The sequence below is a fragment of the Notechis scutatus genome, chromosome 2 (genome assembly GCF_049901735.1).
Source record: "Notechis scutatus isolate UNSWTSFEM ecotype Mainland chromosome 2, rNotScu1.2, whole genome shotgun sequence".
NCBI classification, from domain to species: Eukaryota; Metazoa; Chordata; class Lepidosauria; order Squamata; family Elapidae; genus Notechis; species Notechis scutatus.
The window spans coordinates 236,522,602-236,547,037 of NC_142010.1; the positions used below are offsets into that span (position 1 = coordinate 236,522,602).

A 24,436-nucleotide genomic window follows, 5' to 3' on the forward strand; every position below is an offset into this window, starting at 1 on the left:
ATCTTTTGGAAAGAAGAAAGGTGAGACAGAACGACTATGTATCAGAATGGTCAAACAAATTGCAACTTCAAATCTCAACAAATAAATTGCTCTGTCTTACATATTGGCAAAAAAAATATATCAGAAAATAAAATAAAAGCTGAATAGTCAAGACCTTGTTGATGATCCAAGCTCTGTCAAGGACTCACCTCTAATGACCTAAGTGCTAGAGCCCACTGTAACTACATAGCCAAAAAGGCATTAAGAATTGTTAACCTAATCCTGCGTAGCTTTTTCTCTGGTAATATCACACTACTAACTAGAGCATACAAGACCAATAGACCAATACTTGAATACAGCTCATCAGTCTGGAACCCGCATTACGTATCTGATATTAATACAGTTGAGAAAGTCCAGAAATATTTCACAAGAAGAGTTCTCCATTCCTCTACTCGTTGCAGTATGCTACCAGACTTGAAATTATAGACCTAGAAAACCTAGAACTATGTCGCCTTCGGTCCAATCTAAGTATAGTATATAAAATCATACATTCCAATGTCCTACCTGTCAATGAATACTTCAACCATAACAATACAAGAGCACACAATAGATACAAATTCAAGGTAAACCGCACCAAACTTGATTGCAGGAAATACGACTTCAGCAACAGAGTGGTCAATGTCTGCAATACTCTACCTGACTCTGTGGTTTCTTCCCCAAACACTTTAACCTTAGACTGTCTACTATTGACCTCACCCCCTTCCTAAGAGGCCTGTAGGGGGCGTGCATAAGCGCACCAACGTGCCTACCGTCCCTGTCCTATAATTTCTTTTTATTTTTCTTATATGTATCCATTTCATGTATTCATAACTATGTTTATACTTATACCTGTTATCTTATAATTGCTTGACAAAATAAAATAAATAAAAATAAAACAAGGCTGCGCTGCCTATATGGCCCGGGGGAACACAAGGCTTGCGTCGCTTACATTGCGAACAAGAGGTAATGAGGGGAGGAGGGAAGGGCGGAGGGGGGGAACTTGCCCCACTTGCCTGACCTGGCCGCTGGGCTCTTCTTTCCGCTTCTTTCTTCTTCTGCTTTTGGTTGCACGCAAGGAAAGCAGCAAAAGTCTTTCTTTCTCTCCCCCAAACTCTGCCAGAAATGCGTCTTTGGGACCCTGCAAGGTTTCCTGCTCCAAGAGGCTGCGCCAGTAAAGACTTATTTCTGGCGGACTTTGCGGGAGAGAAAGACAGACTTTGGCTGCTTCTGCTGCTTTCCTGGCATGAAGCCAAAGTCTCTCTCTCTCTCTCCCCCTCCCTCCCCCTGAAAATGGAGCTGGAAATGGTATCCTGCGATCCCAAATAAAGAATGATCAATCGGTAGGAAAACTGGGTGGGGAAGTTTTCTGCAGACTTTTTTTTGGGATTTTCCCAGGGTCTCTGGTCCTTGGGATTTAAAATTATGAGTTTGGTGGTCCCTGAGGTCCAAAAGGTTGGTGACCCCTGTTCTAGGCTATAAATTCTCAAGTATAATATAGATAACAAAAAAATTCTAATTATATAGTGAATCTTAGAATTGATTTTAATTTTAGTGCATCTTAGAGCTATCTACATAGTAATTAATAATGCATAAATTCCCTTAGGAATAGGACGTAAGAAATCATCTTACTTTAACACATGAATTAAGTATACTTTGACTAGCTATGGTCTACTTCTCTAGAGGAAGTATTTTACCTTGAAGTATTTTATAAGGCCTTCTGTTTAGTGCTTTTTAAGAGTTGGAAGTCAGGGATTGAATTTGGGACAAGCTTCATGGAAAACATGCTCTCTCCTGCTGAGTTACCACCATGATGTAACCTGTCTACCACGGGGAGCTTTACATGAGTGGACTGATAAAACCACCAGTGGATATAAATTGATTCCCTTCCACAAAAAGGTTTCAACTGATATGTCAGAGATCATGGGTGATAGACCAAAAAAATTTGAAATTCAACTGAGTTACTGAAAATCAAGAGATATGGCAGTTAGTAATTCCAGATTTAGGTCTTATGGTGGTCTCTCCATTACTTCAGAATAAATACAATTTTATTGCAGAAAAACGATTTTTAAAATCAAAGCAATAAAATCAACCTTGCCTATGCTTTACAACTACTACATTTTATACACAAAACAATGTTTTGGTTTGCAGTGTTAAGAGGACATGAATAGGCTCAGTTCACCCAGACACAATTTGAGGCCTTTTTTTTTTCTACTACTGGTCCTATGACCTGACCTTCTTTGAGCAGTCTTTTTATTATTTCCCAGATTATGATTTGTGATAAACTAAGGGATTGAATATGGCTAGGAAATGACCTCCAATTCCAAGCAACCAAGTCCAGAGTGACAGTAAAAGAACTTGCTTACGGTTTTGGACACAAGGTGAAATGGCTACCATTGAAATAAGCAAGCACAAGCCACCATTGACACCAAGCAGGATCTTGTTAAATGTACAGCCATCAGCACGGGTATAAAAGACAGCCATCACAACTAGAGCTCCAACAGCAACGGAATACAGTGTGAGAGTCACAAGAGCTAAGGAGCCGTACCAAAGTTGATTGTGCTTTGTGCCAGATGTCCTGTTTGGGGAAAAAAAGCAATTACGCATTACACTTGAATAAAAACAAACGATACTGAGCATTGTGAAGCCCCCAAAGGATATTCGTGCATTAGTCCTTTGTGAAGTGGATTAAGAATTAAGTCTTTATGCAGGAAGGTATTGTTCTTTAGACATGGATGTTCACTTATTATTTTAAATTTACAAGGTATTTAGATTACTGCATTTTATTAGTTTAGTTTAGCTTAGTTTAGTTTATTTATCGTCACTGCACCTCATACAATAAAATTAAATGCCATCTTCAGTGTACATAACTATAAAAATAAAATATACACATCCTTTGCATTCTATCCAATTGAACTGAAAACCCGATAATGCATTAATATTGCACTGTATAAACTATAGTTTGTACTGTGTCTAGTTATACCAGCAATATATTGAGTAATGTGTAACTTACTTCACTCTCAGAGAGCATGCATCTTACTGATCAGCCTAAAGTTAGGTTTCTTAAACTTTGCTGGAGAGATGGGAAGTAAAACTTGGGAACAGACAGGTGACTTGACTGCTCAGCTTAAAAGATGCCTATTTCTAAAAACGTGTTATGTCTTCAATATTTAAAATAAGGTATGTGGGACAGATATATAGATTAACCTGTGATCAATATGGTGAAACTTTCAAGGCTACAAAAAGATACTGCTTTGTTTTATGCAAATTAAAACAATTGATTTAAGATAATCTAAAGTTTACTTTAGGACAGAGGTGTCAAACTCAAAGCCTATTGGCCAGATCCGGCCCATGGGGTGCTTAAATCCGGCCTGCGGGGCCAGCCTAGAAATATGGAAGGGGTGGCCTGTGGTGCCTCTGTGGTGTCTAAAACAGGCTGCCCCCCCCCGGTGCCTCGTTTTCACCCTCTATGGCCTCCTGCAGCATTCTGTCGGCTGAAAATGGCCCCCCAAAAGGGCTGAAAACAGGCCCCCAAAACAGGTCCAAAATGGCCGGGTGAGTATTGCAGGAGGCTATGGAGGGTGAAAACAAGTGGCAGCACCCCCAACGGATCCTCTTGTGCCCTATTTTGGCCAGCAGGGTGCTGTAGGAGGCATCCATCCTGCCCATGGAGGAGAACTACAATGCTGATCTGGCACTTGAAGGAATCCAGTTTGACACTCCTGCTTTAGGATGTATTTGGAACGATTAAAGATACTTCTAAATTTAGATTACAATAAAAAGATCTAAGAATCTTGGAAAAAATTGGATAAGGGAGAACAATTCAGTAACTGTTAAACCCCATGAAGATTTAGATTTTATCTTTAAATATAGATGTAAACTCTCTTATGAATGTCACACATTTTTAATAACTGAAACTAAGAGAACCAGCTGAAGGAATGTTGCAGCAGGCTTGTTTAGCCAAGTGAAAAGTACTAGAGGCAATAAATAGGAAGTTAGATGTATAAAAAGTCACAAAGGAAGCTGGATAGTTAAAAACAAAGAAACAATTGAAGAGAAAAACTTAACAGGAATGCCTGCTGTAAAACTTTAACACAGATCAATTGTGATTCTGATTGTTTTTAAATTTTAAAAATAGAACTCAGCTAAACAGACACTTCCTCTTATATGCAGGCATGAAAGAAACATACCAGTTTTTATTCCATTTGTGTGCAAATTCTACAAGGAGGATAAGCTGAATGATAATGAAGAGGAAGCCTCCTGTAGCACCAACATAACGCCAAGCTGCCGAAAACATAAAAATTGCTTCATTAATTATGACTCATATAGAAAAATATCATTTTTATTCATTACATTTATAAAGCAATTAAATTATGGTAAGGAGGATACACTTTAAATATATTCACCAGATATATATTCACCACATACACACACACACACACACAGTTTCAGAAAAGCATGCTCCTTTCTAGCAATTACTTCCATGTATTATGGACCTCAATTATTACTCAGTATGGTGAAAATACAGACTATGAATACTAATTATTAATTTTTTAACACAGGTTCCCATTATATAATGCATGAATATTAAAATACTGCATGCGTAACATTACACACACACACACACACACACACACAGCAAGTTAAATTATTTTGCAAAACAGCAGAAAAAAATTAAAAAAATATATTTTAAGCATTTTATACATAAAACAAAAGGTTAAAAATGCATGAATCCTAAAAAAGTCTTTATAGAAATACATTCCAAATTACAGGGTGGGATTAAAACTTGATAAGTTTTGCAACATATACACATACAGGCATTGGCATCCAAATAACAGAAATAAAACATCTATTGTTTTATGCAACTCTCAAATAATCCTGAGTATATTTCCATCTTCATAATGAAGTTCATTGTCTACTCTGAGTTTATTCACAGGGGAAAACACAGAAATGGACTATCTGTAATAGCCTCCTTTTTGCCTTTAAAATATGTTGTGTTTTGGCCACATTGGCGAAAGAATTATTGCCTTCAATACATTTGGACAGACCCAAGTAATAGAAAGCTACTCTACAATTAACGCAGCTCCTGTTTACGGATAAAATTTGCATGAGTTATTGGCAATGCACATTATGTCACACTTGAAAAGAATTCAAGAAGTGCCAATGCAATTACAGAAGCAACTGAATGCAGGGAGTGGTTGGACTGCTAGAGGAGATTATGACATATAATTTTAGATAAGAGAGAAAAAGCTTTCTGTAGTGAAGGCTGATATTTTTTGCTATGCTTGCATCAGGGGCTCTCCAGATGCTGGGCAATGAACTGAATGAGTAAAGAAATGAGCTAAATTCAGTGTTCAAAGAACAACGAGTCTCAGATTTGAAAAAAGCTGCTCTTTTTGAATTAAATGTCTTAGTGCGAGGATAATATCTTGAAACTTCTGTCAGTTATTCAACTTAAAAGTATAAATGGTTTGAAAAAGGTTTCTGATCATAAGTATCATGTTAAATGAATGAATAAAAACACTGTTAAATGTAGTATGCCACCCAGGGTCACTATCTGTAAACTGGATGGCCATACAAACTTGATAAATAAATAAAATTCAAAAATCAAGATTGTACTACTGCACATGTTCTAAAGCACTCTATTTTCTTTTTCCTCCAGAGTTTGGACTCTGCCATCTACAAGCATTTGTAACTAGCAAATTGCCTTGATTAATTGGAACTGCTATCGGATATTAGTACAGAAGATTCTTTTAGTAACAAAATGGAAGCTCTGCAAGAAATCTCAAATTTGCATAGTAAATGTCATCAAACTGAAGACTAATTAAACTGTTAGAAAGTTTAAGTGCAGTGGCTGCTGGCCTGCCCCATTAGAAAAGCAAATGCAGTTTGATTCAATTGTTATACATCAGGAACTAATTGAATTTCTGTAAGCTACAGTAGTTCAGCTGCACAATGAGCATTGTGGTGACAGGGTATTTCATTTGAGGAACATCTAAACTTTAAAATACTCTTTCCCAGACAGAGAAGCTGTTGTGACTGCAGCTTCCTTGCTAAGGTAAGGCACACTTTTGGAACGGGAGAGGAATTTAAGCTGAAAAAGATCAATTTAACCTTCAACAGATTCTTAGCCTTATCTTCCTTCTGCACTGCAGTGTCTTCCTTTCAGCTTCTGCCCAACTTCCCATGTCCTTCCCAGTGCAAACAAGAAGCTGGCTTTTAATTCCTTGTACAGTTGGCCTTTTATTGTATGACCTCATTTGAACTGTGCAAGATTTGTTCTTGAAAAACAACTTGGAAAAAGTGATGTCCTATTGTACAAAAGTTATTTTAATCTAAGAATGGTTTAATTAGGTAAAACAAAATTATGAAGTACAATTTTACATTGGCTTTGGTTTTTCTTTGAGTTTATGTACAATGTACATTTTTGCAACAGGAACTATCTATGTTCACCAGGTTTAATATTTTCACATTTAATGACAAAGCACTGTCATCTGAACCATTATCTAAAGGAGGAGGAGGATTAACTTACTGTATGCTCTGAGACGTTGATGTTTCTACATAGCTATTTTTCATGATCTAAACAACAGAGCACAATCCAAACAATATACGCAATCAACATAGATTTATAAAATTCTTGTATCGGAGTCTTTCACAATTACTTTCTAACTAAAATGAGCTGAACATTGGGAAACAGCTCACTACATCTGCCAAAAACAAACCCCTTAAAAAACAAAAAATTCTGCAAAAAAAAAATCCCTTAAAACAATAATTTCCAAGGCAGTTTTTTTTATCTGTAACTGTACATAATAGTATGCAAGTTTGATTTAGTCTGCATCCTTCTACAATCCTATCACCCCTTTGTTCTGTCTTTGTCTAGTGTATAGATGCCTATTTCAGTTCATTTTTCCAGAAAGAAACTGGATTGGTATAAAAATGCACCATTCTATGGCTGTTTCAACAGCTACAGTGGTTGTAAAAGTCTGAATTTGTAACGAATATAGCATACCTGCATATCCTCTTAAAAATCTATTAGAAGGCATATCCTTTGGTAAACTGTAGCTCCACTTTTATCAGCTGCATATAGTAGCTAGACTGATGTAGAATTTCAGTTAGGGTAAAGTGGAGGGCGAGGAGAAAAAGGGGAAAGCAGGATGGTTATGCATAAGCAAATTATATGTGAGTTAGATCAGGGGTCCCCAACTACCGGTCCGCGGAACAAGTCCTACCGGGCTGCTGGTTGCTGGGCGCCACCATCTTTTTTGATGAAAAAATGCTTCCGGTGAGCTTTCGGTGAAGCTCCGGGCTTTTCATCAAAAGAAAGCTCGATGACTTTTCGGGAAAGCTACGAGCACTTTTTCATCAAAAAGATGGCGGCGCCCAGCTGATGCTGGTACCGGGCCGCGGCGCCCAGCTGATGCCGGTACCGGGCCACGGCATAAAAAAGGTTGGGGATCACTGAGTTAGATTACAACGGGGTGGGCAATTATGTCCTCTTTATTACCTGTGGACTTCAACTCCCAGAATTCCTGAGTCAGCATGGCTGGCTCAGAAATTCTGGGAATTGAAGTCCACAGGTCGTAAAGGCGCCATAGTTGCCCACTCCTGGATTACAAGTACTTTGTCAATTAACAATTGCAATGGGTCAACTGTATGTTGAAGTTGAAGTTTTCTGAGATTGTCAAACTCCTGGCCTGTGGGCAGGATGTGTCACATGCTAGCCACACCCACGCCCGGTTTAGTGGAGGGGAAGTCCTGCTACGTCATGTGATGCTGTCGTGATGATGTGAGTTTGACACCCCTGGCCTAAATCTTTTGATGTCTGTGAATGAAGAAATATCTTGCTCAATGGTACTGTTAAAGATTTAGTTTTTCTAAAACTGTCACTTTTACAAGTGCCAAATAACCCTTCCACCTCTTTTCCTACAACGTATCACCTGTAACATGATACCTGTATATATTCGACCGTGGAGAAAAACATATGCCAGTTCTTTTTTAAAATGTGTACCTTTAAGAAAAGTATCTTGATCTGGAATGAAAAAGGCTCCTGAGCACATTGCTACCAAGATGAGAAGTTTAATAAACCAAAATCTGGAAAAGAAAAAACAGACAGGAAAAAGAAAAGGAACAGAATTACCGTACCGTACTTTAATATCTGACCAAAGGAAAAAATGTGGATAGTAAATACCAGTAAAACAAATAAAGAAGATATAAACTATGTCATTGTATTGGTGAAGAAATGCAACTGTTTAGCATTGAGTATCCCATCAAAACTTCAATGAAAAAAATCTGTCAAGCTTACCCATTGTGGATGTAGGCACGACAGCTTTTGCTGTTGTTGATTTTAATTGTGAATAAAAAGAAGATGAAAAAGAAACACGCCATTCCAAAACATACTCGATAAACTGCAGAGTAGCCCACCAGCTTCTCACAGGAGTCACCTGCTTGAATATGCTGACATACTGTTTCATAAAAATAAATCTGAAATGAACAATGAAGTACTGTAGATAAGATGCATGTAACTGTGTACGATGATAGCTATATTAAGCAGTTTAATATAGATAATTGTGTTACTTTCAGATTTATCAAGCCGTCATTTTACATATATACAAAATTTAGAAACCATGCTGCTTCTTCATTTGCATTTCCTAGCAATTTATTTCTGATTCATACAACATACTTTTTCAGTATGTAGTTTATACAACAGCATTGGAACATGTCTTTTGGGTATAAGTTGCCAACCTCTGCTATGCAGGTGGTCCTTGTTCAACAGCCACTCCTTCAGTGACTGTTTGGATTTACAATGGTAGTGAATGGGTGCTACGTATGACTGGTGCTAAAAGTTCTGGCTGTTGCAGTGACCCCCACAGACATGTGATAATGATCTGGGTGCTTGGCAACTGTCCCAGACTTCTGACTGTTGCAGCAAATCATGGTCATGTGATCACAATTTGCCATCCTTTCCACCATCTTCCCACAAGCAAGTCAAGAGGTCACAATCATGTGAGGTTATCATTTAACAACTGATATTTAATGACAGTAAGCAGGGACTGGCAGGAATGCCTTTGTTAAGTGGCAGAGTTATATGATGGTACATTTTGCACCGTTTAGCACTGCTAGGCAACAGAAATTCCAGTCCTAATTACCATTGTTAAATAAGGACTACTTGCAAAACATTATTTCTTGATGTACTTTGAATGCATAGAAGGCTTTTAAAAGATTACAGAAGTAAAACAGCAGAAAAGTGGGTAAATTCCAACCCTCTCCTCACTTGCTTAAATATTTGCTTTTGAGGCCACACTTTATTCCACAGAAAAAAAAAATCAACAAGTAACCCATTTTGGCCTCAAGCTAATTTGTAGCTACACACAAAAAAAACACCTTAAAAGCACATTTCTATGTCCTTGGTTACATTCTAGGGCTGTGCCTCCTATGAAAATTTGTACCCACCTCTCACAAATGGAACGGTCTATAAATAGATGCACTGATATAGAATCATGTAGACATATACTCACACACACCCATTTACAGTTAAAATAAAAACTTCTCTATATCCTCATAGGTAGGCAGTTCTGAAAGGAGCAACTGAGCTGAACATTAAGACAGCTGGTTTTTTTCCCCCCTTTCCTTTCTTTTTTGGCTATAAACAGAGAGAACCCTTCTAACTCAAAACGTTTTTCCATGTTTAAATTCTGTTTGCAGAAAAACCTGAAAGGGTCTGGAGAAAAATAACACAGAACATAAATTGAACTTAAACTAAATGTGAACTAAGAAAATGTAGATGTTATAGCCAGTTCATGATAGAATGTAATGTAATGTTGTAAATTAGAAGTATTTAGTACTTAAGTTTTTTTTTAAATATAGGGCAGCAGATTCAAACTTTGACTACACCTCCTCCCTCCCACAATGTAAAATAAGTTCTGTGAGCAGAGAGCCAGCACAGTAAATTGTAATAGTTAATGTGTCAGACGAGGGTGAAGGAACACATTCAGTCATGAAGCTCAGTGGGTGAGTTTAGACTACTGTTTCTGAAATTTAGCAATCTGAAGATGTGTTGACTTCAACTTCTAGAATTCCTCAGTCGGCATGCTTATTAAACAGGGAAACAAAATCATGGGTACTTTCATTCACAATTTTCAAAATTATGCGTGCCTACTAATAGCCCAAATGATTTCATGTTAAGTATTAAGGTAATTACAACATCAAAGAGCACAATGAAGAAAAAATTAGGGGATGAAATTAACATTTTAAAAAGATTGGATGGAAAGGCAAAATCTAGATGCATTTCCACTTAGCCAATGTTAGCCAATTATGGATTTGAGAAAGGACACTACTCTGAACTGTTTTAATAATGTCTGGAAAAACTTTTTCAGCATAATAAATCAGGAACACAGCTAATGCTTTATTAACCTTTTTCAGATACAGAATCCTACCACGGTATACCGTATTTAATTGATCAAGAGCAAAATTCATGAGAAGATCAGTCAAGACTGAAACCTATTTTAGTTTATTCTGCACTCTCCCCCTCTCCACACACACACCTTTCTTTGCTTAATCTCACTGCCCTATGAACTGCCAGGAAGGCTTGACAGAGATCTTTTCAAAATCCTGGCTACATACAGCCTTTAATGCTGTAAACTGTACTTCTCAGCACTAAATTGAGAAAATATACTAACTATTAAAAATATTATTATCAAATGTCATTTCCTCCCCACCCCACAAATCCTGGATATGCAGCATGGGAAGATAGCAGAAAACCAAATATTGAAAATCAGCACATTAATAAAATTATGTAAAAAAAAAGACAAGCAGTAGTAAACTATGCTACTCATCATGGGAAATCAATAGCACAGTGCTTCACCAGCAACATTTACGGACAAGGCTGTTTGCCCAATCTGGTCAGCTTGGCTCACAATTTTTTACAGAAAAACTACTGCGGCAATTTTAGTAGATACTGATTGTAGGAAAACCCTTCCATTGGTTCTAGAATAGATGCATCATATTTAGCAACAAAGTCCATAAAAACCTTGAATATTCAGTTTCAGTAGCTAAGGAAGAATCCTCCTGCAGGAACCTGGAGGAATGAGGAAGATTGGGGGTTGTGTGCAGCATTTGTGGGCAGTTATACAGGTAAACAATGGAGGGAAGGTTGAAAGAAGGAGGAAAGAATTACAGTGGCTATAACTTTGGAACTAGGACATAAATAGCTTGGGGTTGTCCGCCATAATGTTGAACCTGATGGTAAGGAACTATTTGTAAAACAAGGATTACCTGTATTGATGTTATTTTAATTGTTGATTGGGAGCTGATTGGGAATTCGATATAAGATGGGCAGCTATATAAATGTTTTAAATAAATAAAGCAATAGAGCTTGACTCAAAGGAGACTACTTCAAAAAATAATCAGCGGAGCAGAAACTAAATTACTACAATCTTAGAGGAATGGAAAACAGACAAAGAGTTCCAAGAAAGGATTCATTTGCATCCTCTCATTCAAAGAAGCCAAGCACTCAAATTTCAGAGAGCAATAATTTTTTTGTCTTTGAGGAAACAGTTATCCATTGTATGGCTCTCCCTACTCCTCAACTTTTAAAGTGAAACACAGGATGAAACATTTGGCACTGTTGAACCAGAGTTTGGGGTCTTTCAAAATGTCTGAAAGAGTTATTACATATGAATATATGTTCACACACACACATACACACCTATGTAAAATTGTAGTAAAGTACAACATAAATTATGAGAACAGTTCAGTATTCATCATTATGCCTTCCAAAATTTTACAAAACTCAAGTTTAATATAAAGTGGTTCATTCTGTAAGTTCCCTTCGAATTTCAAAAATATCTTCTTTTCATTCAAGAACTTATTCCAGCACCTCTTTTTTCTCTCCTTGGATCCCCATGAATTAAATGCTTTTACTTACATGTTCTTTCATTTGTTTTGCTACAGTTTTTGACATCATGATGCAAGAGATGAGAGCCACCAAGATGAAGTACAAGGCATACATAAAGCGGGTGCTGGTTGATTGTTTTATCTTTGGGCAACAATTGCAGCAAAGGGAACATGCAGCAGTACCACAGCAACAGGCCAACTACAGGAGTAAGAAAGGAAAAAACATCACTTTAATTTAACATGGCAAAATAACAGCAAAATCTGTTCCACCTCCCATTCCATGCATTTGTAACTTTCCTTTCCCTGTTCTCAAAAATCTTTAATAAAAATATCCTGAGAATTGTAATGTTTTGATATCTTTTTAGAAAATCCTAAATGAACTTTTTTTTTTAAAGAAAAAGCAATAGAATGTCTTAAAAGAGCAAACACTGATATTTATATATGGGCTCATAGCATCATCCAAATGGTTACATTTTATTAAAATAATATGGTTCTACATCAGGCTGAGATAGAATTACAAACTTGAATTCTTTTTTTTTGGTCCATCTTGGGCTATATAAAGTTTGTTTTTAGAACCATATTGGGACCATATTATTGAGACATTGAAAAGAGAGCAGAGAAGAGCAACAAAGAGCAATGAAGATGGTTAGGGGACTGGAGGCTAAAACATATGAAGAAAAGATGCAGGAATTGTGTATGTCTAGTCTAGTAAAAAGAAGGACTAGGTGTGATGTGATAACAGTGTTCCAATATCTGAAGGGCTGCCACAAAGAAGAGAGGATTAATAGGGTTGGAAGGGAACTGAAATGTCTTTTGGTCCAACTCCCTGATCAAGCAGATCTCTATACCAGGGGTCGCCAACCTTTTGGATCTCAGGGACCACCAAACTCATAATTTTAAATCCCAGGGACCACTAATCGGTTCTGTGGGCGTGGCCTAATTTGTGGATGTGGCTTGGTCATGTGACTGGCTAGGCATGGCTTGTATGTAAATATTATAAATATTTATATAAATATTGAATCTTTTTATTAAAAAGGAGCAACTTTTACCCCAAAGCAGGCAGGCAGATTGAGTTGCTCACAGAAACATTCAGTGATCTGTCTGTCATCGGCTACCTGAGTTTGTCACATAAAAGTTGCTTGCCATGAGTCTGCACTGAATAATAGAACCTTCAGCTCCTGGGCTAAGTTATGCTTTGCTCATCCCCTTACCAGCTTTTGCAGCTTTTCAGCCTTTCTGTACAAGAGGACAGAAATCCACCTAGTCTGCTATTTATAGGGAAAATTGGCAGTAGTCAAGAAAGAAAAACAAAATACATTCCTGAGCTGGGATAGTATTTTTCACCTGCCTGTGAACAAATAGGAAGTGAAGAATAATTGTTTTAATAACTTATAGAAAAATCATAATTTGTTAAGGCGCAACAATTCAGTGCTCCGTGCCTGAAAATCTCTGCCCTTTATAAACTTCTGCTACCTCCCACATCATAGAAAGGCAAAACACTTAAATAGTTTAAGCCCATTAAATCCATCCCCCATCTGATAATGCTATAGGCTAAGGCCTTGTTTGTGTAAATGCTGTTTTGTATTTATGACTCAGAAAATTCCACCAAGGTTTTGATTGATCAAACAAAAATCAGGAAGTTTGTGTCCTTTGTGCTAAACATCTAAAACCAAGCATTTACTAATTACCTTCTTGAATGTTTTATATTCACTGCAGTATACAGTATTGTTTTTAATAGGTAAACATGAAAAATATTACTCTTAAGTTGTTCATGCAAATGATTTCATATCTCACTTGGCACCCAGTAATAGTGATAAAATCCTAGGCAAGATGAACCACAATGATCATACTGAGTGGGAGAAACACAATCTACATACAATGGCATAGGAGAGGCAAACTGGATATTAAAATACAGATTAAGAAGAAAGTCACACCCTACAATCTTTTTTTTTTCTTGACTGCCTACAGAAACTGGGATTCTGCTCCAGGGTTTCTCAACCAGTTTTTCAAGAGCAGGCTATTGCAAGTTTTGCTGAAACTAAATAAATTCCTGTCTGCTGAAGGATCTGAATCTTGATTTGCTAAACCAAGTTTGCTACTACCCTGTTTCTCCAACAATACGGCCTCCCCCAATAGGAAGTCCCAGCATGTTTTATAGGCATGAAATGAAATTAAGCCCCTCCCCCCAAATTAAGGCCTATATTAAAACATGCGAAATGGTGGTGGTGGGGGGCTTGCTGTTAGGAAGTACTTTTGTTGCACACCCGGATATGGTGCTGCCTGCGTTGACCCTGATACAAAGTGCCCCACCAACGCCGAGGTCAACATCCAAGCCGTCGCCGCCCGCCTGCCTGAAGATGCAGGGGGGGGGGGGGAAATTAAGTCACCCCCGAAAAGAGGGCCTAGCTCAAAAAAAAAAAAAAAAGACCCGGCCTTATTATATGAGAAACACGGTAGTAATCTGTAGTGATTCAACCTCTTTTTTTCTTAATAAAATTGAATCTTTCAGGTTGCTGCAATATCTAAATATTAAATAGACATTTCCTTTACAAAACATTATTTTCAGAAAACTCACCTGTGGGAGCCACACCTGCTAAAGTAAGCATGACTTAATCTACATGCAAACTTGCCTCTCACAGGTACAAAGGCTCACATGTAAGGATCTCACACATACGTGTACACACTAATATACATCAATGTTGACTAGAAGAAATAGGAAAAACTTAAAATATTTTTTCCCAGGCAAAAGAAGGTAAGTAACAGGAATCATGCATCAATTTAAATCTTTTTTCTTTGTACTAGAATGAACAGATACGATTTGTTTTCTGTCTCTCCATCTTATGTTTTCCATGAAGAATAAAAAGTTTTTTCATACCATTGTTAGCAAAAACAATACAATACCTTGTAGCCTTTTTCTATCCCAAATGGATCTCTGCTAATTTAGTGTTCAGTGAGAGCGTATGGAATCTTGTCTATTCAGTACAATTCTCAATTTATAACAGTTCATTTAGTGACTGTTCAAAGTTACAATGGCACTGAAAAAAAGTGACTTATGACCATTTTTCACACTTATGATCATTGCAGCATCCCCCATGGTTATATGATTTATATTCAGGTGCTTGACAACTGCCTCATATTTATGACGGTTGCAGTGTTTCAGGGTCATGTGATCACTTTTTGTAACCTTCTCTCAAGCAAAGTCAATTGGGAAGCCAGATTCACTTTTAACAACCATGTTACTAGTTTAACAAATGCAATGATTCACTTAACAATTGTGGAAAGAGAAGTCATAAAATGGGGCAAACCTCAATTAATTTGTCACTTAGTAACAAATTTTGGGCTCAACTGTGGTCATAAGTTCAGGAATACCTGTATTATATTTTATCTGCTCATGAAGAAAGGAAGGACACTCTACTCAAGGTTTGCCAGAGGGTTTCAAAAAGAAAAGGCTGTAAAATAAAGCAAGATTTCTCACCTTTAGAATATCAGAGCAAGGGGGAGAACAGACTGCTCTCTTCTCTCATACTGGAAACTTGGTTTACTGCTTGCAAATATTCAATTTATTCACCAGTTGAGCCAGGACATTTTAATTAAGGTAAATTTAAGCCAGACCCTTATGCAGCAGAAGACACTCCTTTCTGGGCTCCATTTCTAACTGCATACATTTATTTTCTAATGAATACTAACTTGTCCAGTTGTTTTTCAAAGAAACACTAAGGCCAAGGCAAGGTATGCGCTCCTCTAGAAGCATCTGCTTATCCTGTTGTTTTAGTAGAACCCACCCTTTTGGACTGTGACTTTAAACATATGAAAATTACAAAAATTATTGAGACGTGAAAAACGGAAATACTATAGTAGATAGGCAAAAATTAATAGAGTAATAAAATAGCCATCTGAAGATATCTGGCATTCCTTAAGGAGGCATTATGGTTGTATTCCTTTATAAAAACAGAATTAAAAATCACATTTTTTGTTAACATCAGAAATTAAAAAAAAACCAACTGAATTCCATGGAGAGGAATGTGCATATAATAGTCTAAAATTATCAGGTTTCAGATTAAAATAAAACAAAATCAAAAGCTAGTTTAGGTTTACATATGAAGCGTAACTATTTAAAAATGATCAAATTATGAATTCAGAAACATTTAAAATGTTTTCCTTGCTGGGTTTCTTTTTTAAACATAAGCATGTATGACAACTCAACATTAAATCCCACTAATTCAGTGTGTCCTTATTCAATGTAAGATTGGTATACTACTATGAAAATTCAGTAAATGAGCCCCCCCACAGTGCTAATCTATGACATGCCCAACAGCCTAAAAATTAAGCAAATCAATAAAACATGCTTCAGCTACTAAACAAATTAAGTATGTGGTGAATACTTATTTTGTAGATGACAATTGAATGGATGTGACAACAGAATAATCAACAAACCATGCTTTATAAAATCTGGTAATCGGTATTCATGTAATATGCTAAACAAAAAAATAATACATCATATTAAAATTTGGTGCAATATAGCTAAATTGAATAGTGGAATGTTGGTACGCTACCTTAGTTGAACTGAAATGTATTATATTTGTTACTTCACATTTAAGGTAATTTTGTCAGAACTTCATATTGTAAATGAGACATTGGTGTTTTTTTCCCCATAGGGTTAATATACTGGAGTGAAACATGACTTGCTGGGATGAGTCATATCTAATATTGTCCAAACACTGTGGAGCATAACATAGTGGTTATCTATTATTTCTGAACAATCTTGTGTTAAAAATAAAACTTCAATATATTTTGGCCATTGATATCAGGAGCAATTGATAGGATGTGTAATTATTATTCTCAATGCCAAATTCTGGCCCCTATTCAAGTTAGGCATTAAGTTATACCCTACACAATCTCCAACAGTCAAATTTTTGAACCAGATTAATAAATTGCTTTCACTGGATTTCCTGTCACAGCCACTATCAGTAAGATATAGATATCCTGTTAAAATCGATTACATTTTCTCATTTTAGAAAGGAAACCAACAATTCGTTTTGCCTACTTCCAGAGTACATGTGCAACAAAGCCTTATTTTTTTGGGGTAAATGAAATTAGCTAAAAATATTTGCAGGATTGTTGGGGGGAACTGGAGGAGAGTGCTATATATAACGCTTTCAACTCCCACAGGGAAAGGTGAACAACAGTCAGTACTTTATCAATCAAATAAATGAGTTGTGATCCTGAAAGTTCAAGAACTCTTTTTGTCATCCATTAAAATGTAATTGCCTTCTGGGAATGTCTATATTAACATTCCTGGGAGTGTCTATGTTAACTGCTTTTATGGCAGAGGTAGGAAACTCAGTTTCAGGCTGCATGTTGACCTAAATTCTTTTTCTATGAATTTCCTGATTGCAATTCCTAATAAACAGAATCACCATTTTGAGACTCTATACAACAAAAGTAGAGTAAATCCTAATACAGATGTATGAAAAGAAAATCAGCATGCTATAATGATTAAGGCACCAGGCTAGAAATTGGGGGACCATGATCACATTCTAGTCCTACCATAGGTACAAAGCCAGCTGGGTGATCTTGAATACATTTGTTCTCTCAGCCCTAGAAAAGAGGCAATGGTAAACCACTTCAAAAAACCTTGCCAAGGAAACTGCAGGGATTAGGGTGGGCTGTTGCCAAGAGTCAACTCTGAATTGAAGGGTTCCTGTGGGCCATGTGGGAGGCGCAGCCTTGTGTTTCTGTGCAGCCTGGATTAATTGCTTTGGGGGGGTGAGATTTCTCTACGGCCCACCAAAATTCTGCCCTTAGTCTTTAGCTTGAAACCTGTCTGTTTACTGTAGTCCTAAAAAGTGCAATAAGTACAATAAAAATAGGGAAATTGAGTTAGGTATTTAGAACTGGTATATATTTTACTCAGTAGTATAAACTGTCTCTCTCTCTCTCTCCCCCCCCCCCCTACAGATGCCTTATTATTCTTAGATTCAAGATGTTGACAGGCATAATTTTTGGGGGGAATACTGTTGAGTACTTTTAAGTGTCATAGAACTAGTACAAGTAGACACCAATCTATTAGTTTCTCATAGTGACTTCCTGGAGTCCTAGGCAGGCCTGGGGAGCTCTAGAGTCTGTAAAATCACAATTTCTAGCCTTCATCACCTGCTCCTTCATCACCCTTGGCTAAGTAGTTGAGGCTGCAACAAACTTTTGACTAAAGGGCTACTTGGAGGAGATTCTTGTTCGCAACGGGTGATCAGGCAATAGATATATTTCTGCCTAAGTACAGGACTCTGCTTTTCTCATCACTGAATTGTATCCTGTTGAATAGGCCCCAATGTCTGTCAAGATCCTTCTGAATTTTGAATATCTTCCAAGGTGTTGGCAATTCCCCCAAATTTGATGTCATCTGCCAATTTGATGAGTTCCCATTCTATCTAGGTATAGAATAGGCAGTACCTGGTTCAAAAGTAGATGTCTAGGATCTAGATGTTCTAGTGGAAAAACATTTAAATATGAGTCTGCAGTGTGCTACAGCTGCCTAAAAAGCCAGTACAGTCCTGCATTTACAGAGGGATAACCTCAAGATCACAAGAAGGGATAATACTTCATAGCTATCTCCCAATATTTGTGGGATTGTCATTGGGAGGATGGGTCAACTTATTCTCCAAAGCACCTGGTGGCAGGGCAAGAAGTGATATGCGGAAACTTGTTAAAGAGTGATCTAATCTAGAATTAAAGAAAAAAAAATCCTGATAGTAAGAATAATAAATCAATGGAACAGCTTGCCTCCTAGAGTTCTGGGTGTCCATTGCTGGACATCTTAAAAAAAAGAAGGTTAGACAGCCATTTGTCTGGAATGCAATAAGGTCTCCTGCCTTGGATAGGGGACTGGACTAAAAGACCTCTTAAGCTTATGATTCTATGATTCTAATATAAGGATGCTATTATGGTTATAATTACAAGGACCAGTCATAAGTCACCCACCCAAAATTGGCTAGGTGTTGCCCCAAAGCTAGGCAATTTATTCATTTGTACAATCAATTTAAACAAATGAAAGAAAAACAATATACTGTATACAAACTTTTAAACAACAGCCAGTCTATACTATCCAAAACCAATTTTCTTGTCAAACAGCAGCAAGCCCTAAAACATTTAACTACAATTTACTAAGATAGGATGACTACATATTTTGAGTACTAACATCTGTCCAAACTTTTAGTTGGCTTACTTCTTAATACTACAGATTGGCATTCTGCCTTTAAACCATTCTTCTTCAACCTAGTATTTCTCCAACTTAGCCAATTCTCATGATGTCCTGGAATTCTAAAACTTGAGAGCCAGTACATTTGGAATGCTTAACTTGGGGGAGATTTTTTGTTTTGGTCAAGATTGGAGAAAACTATACAGTAATTAATTTAACAGTATAAACAATGCTAAGAATTATAGAACATCATAGAAAACCACAAAAATTGGAGAGAATAAATTTTATTTGCTGTTGCTAAGAATATTTCTTAAAAATTATATGGCATGTACACATGTTCAGAACTAAAAAAAGAAACTGAACTCTTTCTCTTCATGTAATATAAATGTATAATAAAATTTCCTAACACAGAAATTTTCCTCTGTAAGTTCCTACTAAAAATGCAAGTCCTTAATTTTATCAGAAAGTGGTAATTTAAATTTTATACCAATTAAAATAGGACCTCAAAACTAACTAGCTTATAGTTTACTTTTTAAAAAATATCTAAATCAAGATGTAATATATATAAAAGTATAACCACACAGCCAATCTTGTATCTACATTACATTTATATGGAATGAATCCTGAAAAAAAAATACGTTTTCCACTGCAGCTGCTTTATTTAAGACTGAGGTCAACTTCTAGTCTCTTGAGACGTTCTACAGAAAAGCCACATGTAAATTCCTGTTTCCTGCGAAATGTAAGCAAAAACAAATCACTGCTGTTCAAATAATAGGGCAGTTATTTCTCTTTCAAAGGATAAAAAAAATATTTCTTTCTTAATCTAGGAATTCAGTTCACTCCAACTGGAGGGCAAATAGGTGATCTCTTGTCATTGAAAATAACACCTAAAGCCACATTATGGCTTGTCTGGTTGGTCTAGCACAATGGTTGAATCCAATACTGGCTTATTCCTGAATGTTTAGTAAACAACTCCAGCTTAGCTCAATGTGTGTAGCCAAAAAGATGAGCTAGCTTTAAATTGTTCTCTATCATCGTATGGTAGAAAAATAACGTATTTGTTATTTTTGTCAGCAAGTGGCAGTATGATAGTCACAAAACAGTTGTCAGCTTCACTAAATACGGCTCAGAATTCAACCAGGATGAAATAACTGATTCAAAATGAAAAGAAAGAGTTGAACCTGGATGGTGCTTGAGTGGGAGACCACAAGGAAATCATGGCTCTATAGCAAGGGTGTCAAACTGGCAACCCACGGACTGAATATGTCACATGCAAGCCACTCTCATCCTAGTTCTGTGAAGGGAAAAAAAGTCACAATACGTCATGTGATGGCAATGTGACGTTGCGAGTTTGACACCCGTGCTCTATAGCAGGGGTGTCAAACTCACGGCCCGCAGGCCAAATGCATCACACGCTAGCCACGCCCATGCCTGGTTTAGTGAAGGGGGAAAGTCGCGATACGTCATGCAATGATGCCGTGACAACACAAGTTTGACACCCCTGCTCTATAGGCTAGATTGCAACCATTTGATACTACCGCTATGTGCCATAAAAACTCCATGAAGTCACCAAGAGGGATGCTTGCCTATCTTTCCTGAGCACTAACAAAAAATGGCTGTCATGACAGAAGTTTGATCAAAAGTTTTATCTTACAAAACATGTAGTTACTCTAATCTTAGACAGTTCCTGCTTTTTGTTAGCTTTTCATTCCAATGTAAATGGTTTTAAAGATATCCAAAAAGTATTTCTGTAGAATGTAAGAAAATTTGTTGATTGGGGGACTTCCAGGGGAAGAAATGACAGACCAAAGATGGATCTGAAATACAGAACTGACAACCACAGCAGAATGAAGAGCCAGCAAGTGGACCGGCTTTTCGTAATTCCTGTTCAGACAAGGACAGACTTGAGATCACCCACAAGTGCACCAAATCTCCTCATGAGATTGCAAAACAGTGGACTCAGGTTTCTTAGAACTTTGGGAGACGTGGGAATATCCACCTTTGAAAGGGTGCTAAATTTGCATGCTTTCTTTTCTAATTACTTTATAAGATCACTATCACTTTTACTATTAATTGCTTGTTTGCTGCTTTTCAGCCATTAGGACAAGTTTGACAGAACTAGGAGAGTTCCTTCAATCTTCAGTGAAATGAAGTTTTAACTACAAGAAGTTTTAAAAAAATATTTATTTTTCTGAAAAAAAAAAACCCCAGCAATATTATTTCTGATTACTCTTATGGACTTTTGCTGACACCAGGACTGAAATGGCAATACTTTATGGACTGACATATAGATAAAAGATGGGATAAAGGAAGAAGACATCATTTGTGGTATTTTAAGAGGATATGTGATATGTTAGTAAAATTGGTTATGATGAAAGTGAGAAACAACTTCTTTATATGTCACCTTTTCTTCACTATATTCTTACCTTTTTGTTATTTTTCCTTTTATTCACCTTTAATTCTATTTTTAAAGTTATTAGTTTTTACTGTTGTAATTATAATCTTTAATAAAATGACTGTACTACCAAAAAAAATCTGTTAATTGGGTTAAGACTTCAGTAGACCCTTACGGGATATGAAATACCGTAAAAAATGTACATGGCAAGATTGTCAACTGGACATTGAATTCTATACAAGATGTTACCATATGTGGTCACCAGTTGAGAGTTCAGATGCTATCAAATTCCAACCATTTTCATATATTAACATATTTCACATGCACAGTTAGAGAACATAAACACTCCTTTATGTTATGACTTATGAAAATAGGAAGAATTGGATCTAGAATTTAGAATCCCGATTCTTTCTTATTCTGCAGGCAGAATGTAAAACTGTAGAGGGAACGGATCAACTTCCTCCATCTCCAGGACAACTCCATGTTAATTACAGCATAGGAAATACAAAAATACCAAATAGGTGCATCCTTTTTTGCTAGAGATATGCTGTTCCTGACTGAAAATTTTTGGTTTTGTTGTTCAATTCTTGTTTGGAAAAGGGTACCAATTTTTAACAGTACAAAAGAAAGTTTGGAGGCAACACATTTATACATTATTTCCTTCATCAAGCTATTATAGTAACCTAATTCACATGTTGCACTAATAATGTTAGTCATGCTTTATTTAAAGCAACTATGCTTTATTCAGTAAATCATAGTTCAGCAGAACATTGTAAACTCCACCTCACGGCAGAAAATTTAATTTTCTTAAGATAAGCAAATATAATACAGATAAAGGTTACAAAAATGCATACTACTGAATGTAGACAAATTCCAAGCAACTTAAATTGGGATGCATGATGACAACTGTGTATGTGATTCTAAATAGCACAATAACTGTTGTTTTATCAAAACACAGATACTAGCAGGTTGTCTTTAGTGAGTCTTCTTGTTTTGCTAAATTCCTTTGGCAGCCCCACCGATAACAAAGCAGGACATATATTTTGCAAACGATATAGCAAATTGACTCAGAGAAAAGCAAAGCAATATCTGAATCCGAGTCTGCACAGCTTGGCCTGTTTTCCGGTTTAACAACTAAAAGCAAGGCTGTGAAAACGGCGAGCGATCCCCGACGCCCATTCAACCACCAGGGAAAGCAAGTTGCAGCTGGGAAATCAGCTGAAACGCGCAATTAGATCCTAGTTCAACCCCAGGCCAGGATCTCCTAAATGGCTGGAAAATCTGGTTAGGAGCCAGCCTTCCGCCGGAGAAGCGCACCCGCCAGCGCATCTCCTGCCCACCGCGAAAGCACGGGGTGAACGGCATTGTCCGGCGAAAAGAAGCGCTGGCGCAGCCCCTGAGGAGACTGCCTGCCACGAAGCCAGGGTGGAGCTGTTTAGCAAGGCTACCTCACCCGGGACAGAAACCCAGGGGGCTGCGTTCGCGCGCGCCTTACCTGGCCGGCGCAGCAGCGGGCAGACATGGTCGCCGCCGTAGAACGCTCTCTTCGCACCTGCCCGCACTCTTCAGGAGCCTGGCGGCCTCTCCCGACTGGTAGCTGCGGGGTCCCCTCCGGCTCAGAGAATGCCGAGCGCAGCCTGCTGCAAGACTGACCCACCTCTCGGGTACAACCCTCAGGGCGGAGAGGCAGCTAGCTCCAGCCCGGCCCAAACAGTGGGATTAGGCTTCCGCTGTCGTCAGTTTGCCTCTAAGGAGCTAGATGGCTTTCCGGTGCGGGGGCCGCGTTAGAAGAGAGGGAGAGGGGAGAGGATCGGGTAAACCCAGCAGCAGGCCACCTGTCCGCGTTCACACGCCCAGGGACTCTGGTGGGGCTCGGGGGTGAAGCGCAGGCGCGAAGCCAGGCGGCTTGGGCTTACCGAGGGAGAAGTGGGGAGAGGGAGGAGTTGGAGACGGACGGCCGCGCTTGTTTACCAGGAGGAAGGGAAGCGTCTGCCGCGGTTAACGCTGCGCGGAGGGGCTACTCCCGGGGTGGCGAGGGTAGCAGCTGTCGTTTTCAGGGAGCAAATGCCTCGTGGGCTCCACTAGTAAGGCGGCTCGCTTCACCCCTTGCATTTTATTTTGCGTCTGAAAGCGCCTTTCTGCTGGATGAGGCTGGAGCTTGCTTCTCGCGCTCCATTTTTAAAATTATTATTTTGGCAAAGAAAGATTCTCAATTGTTCGAGCATTGTAGATGCTACAGTATCTTTTGATAGAGCCTGTACCTTTGCAGTTGCTTTGTACATTCGTTTTATAATTGTTTATTTTTTTCATGTATTGTGTATGCTACTCAGACTTGTATTTACGATGTAATAAACATGTCATTTTTTTCAACCCGTTGACCAAGAGGTAGCTCCGCGAAATGCATTGAGACTCGGCTACAATGCAGTCTTGCTTATATCAATTTTCCTTCTTTTCCCTCTCCTTCCCTCCCTCCCTCCCTCTCTCAAGATGGATGTGATAATGTCAGCCTCGTTTTATACAAATGACAGTTATGTGAATTATAAAGATACAAAGGGAATTCTCAGCATTACGAGGCACTGAGTATATAAGAACTGACATTCTTATGGATCTCAGCAGTTTTCAGAATCTTTTGACTAGACTCTAAAACAGGTCAACAGTCTTAACAGTCAAAACTCGATTTCATTGAGGGTCGCATCAGGGTTGTGTTTGATCTGGATGGGCATGGCCATTTTGATGTTACTTGTGTTGGGGGCACCTGTGGTGGCCCGAACGTTCTGCCAGTGAAAATGTACTTGAGTTCCTCCTGCAACCCTCTGCCAGCAAAAACTGAGCTCTGGAGGGCCAATCTATTATCCCAGAATTTCCAATGAGCCCTGTTGCCAATTTTGAAAAACACTCCTCTAAAGAGTAACTATAAAAGCATATTATAGACCTAAGGA

At 37.9% G+C, this 24,436-nt stretch overlaps 1 protein-coding gene and 1 long non-coding RNA gene across 2 annotated transcripts in view; one reads left to right on the forward strand and one right to left on the reverse strand.

The window, feature by feature from the left end:
• SERINC5 (serine incorporator 5) overlaps window positions 1-23,677 on the reverse strand; it is a 36,011-nt gene extending 12,334 nt beyond the window's left edge. The window contains exons 1-6 of the mRNA XM_026670573.2: window positions 22,993-23,677; window positions 11,939-12,106; window positions 8,318-8,496; window positions 8,024-8,106; window positions 4,206-4,299; window positions 2,382-2,593 (exon numbers count right to left, since the gene is read on the reverse strand). Coding sequence (XP_026526358.1) covers window positions 2,382-2,593; window positions 4,206-4,299; window positions 8,024-8,106; window positions 8,318-8,496; window positions 11,939-12,106; window positions 22,993-23,019 — 763 coding nt within the window. The 5' untranslated portion in view covers window positions 23,020-23,677. The remainder of the gene's footprint in view (window positions 1-2,381; window positions 2,594-4,205; window positions 4,300-8,023; window positions 8,107-8,317; window positions 8,497-11,938; window positions 12,107-22,992) is intronic.
• Window positions 11,037-12,028, forward strand: LOC148132560 (uncharacterized). Its single transcript, XR_015748212.1, has 2 exons — window positions 11,037-11,145; window positions 11,965-12,028. It is a non-coding gene; the product is annotated as an uncharacterized LOC148132560 (long non-coding RNA).
• Window positions 23,678-24,436: the final 759 nt, after the last annotated feature.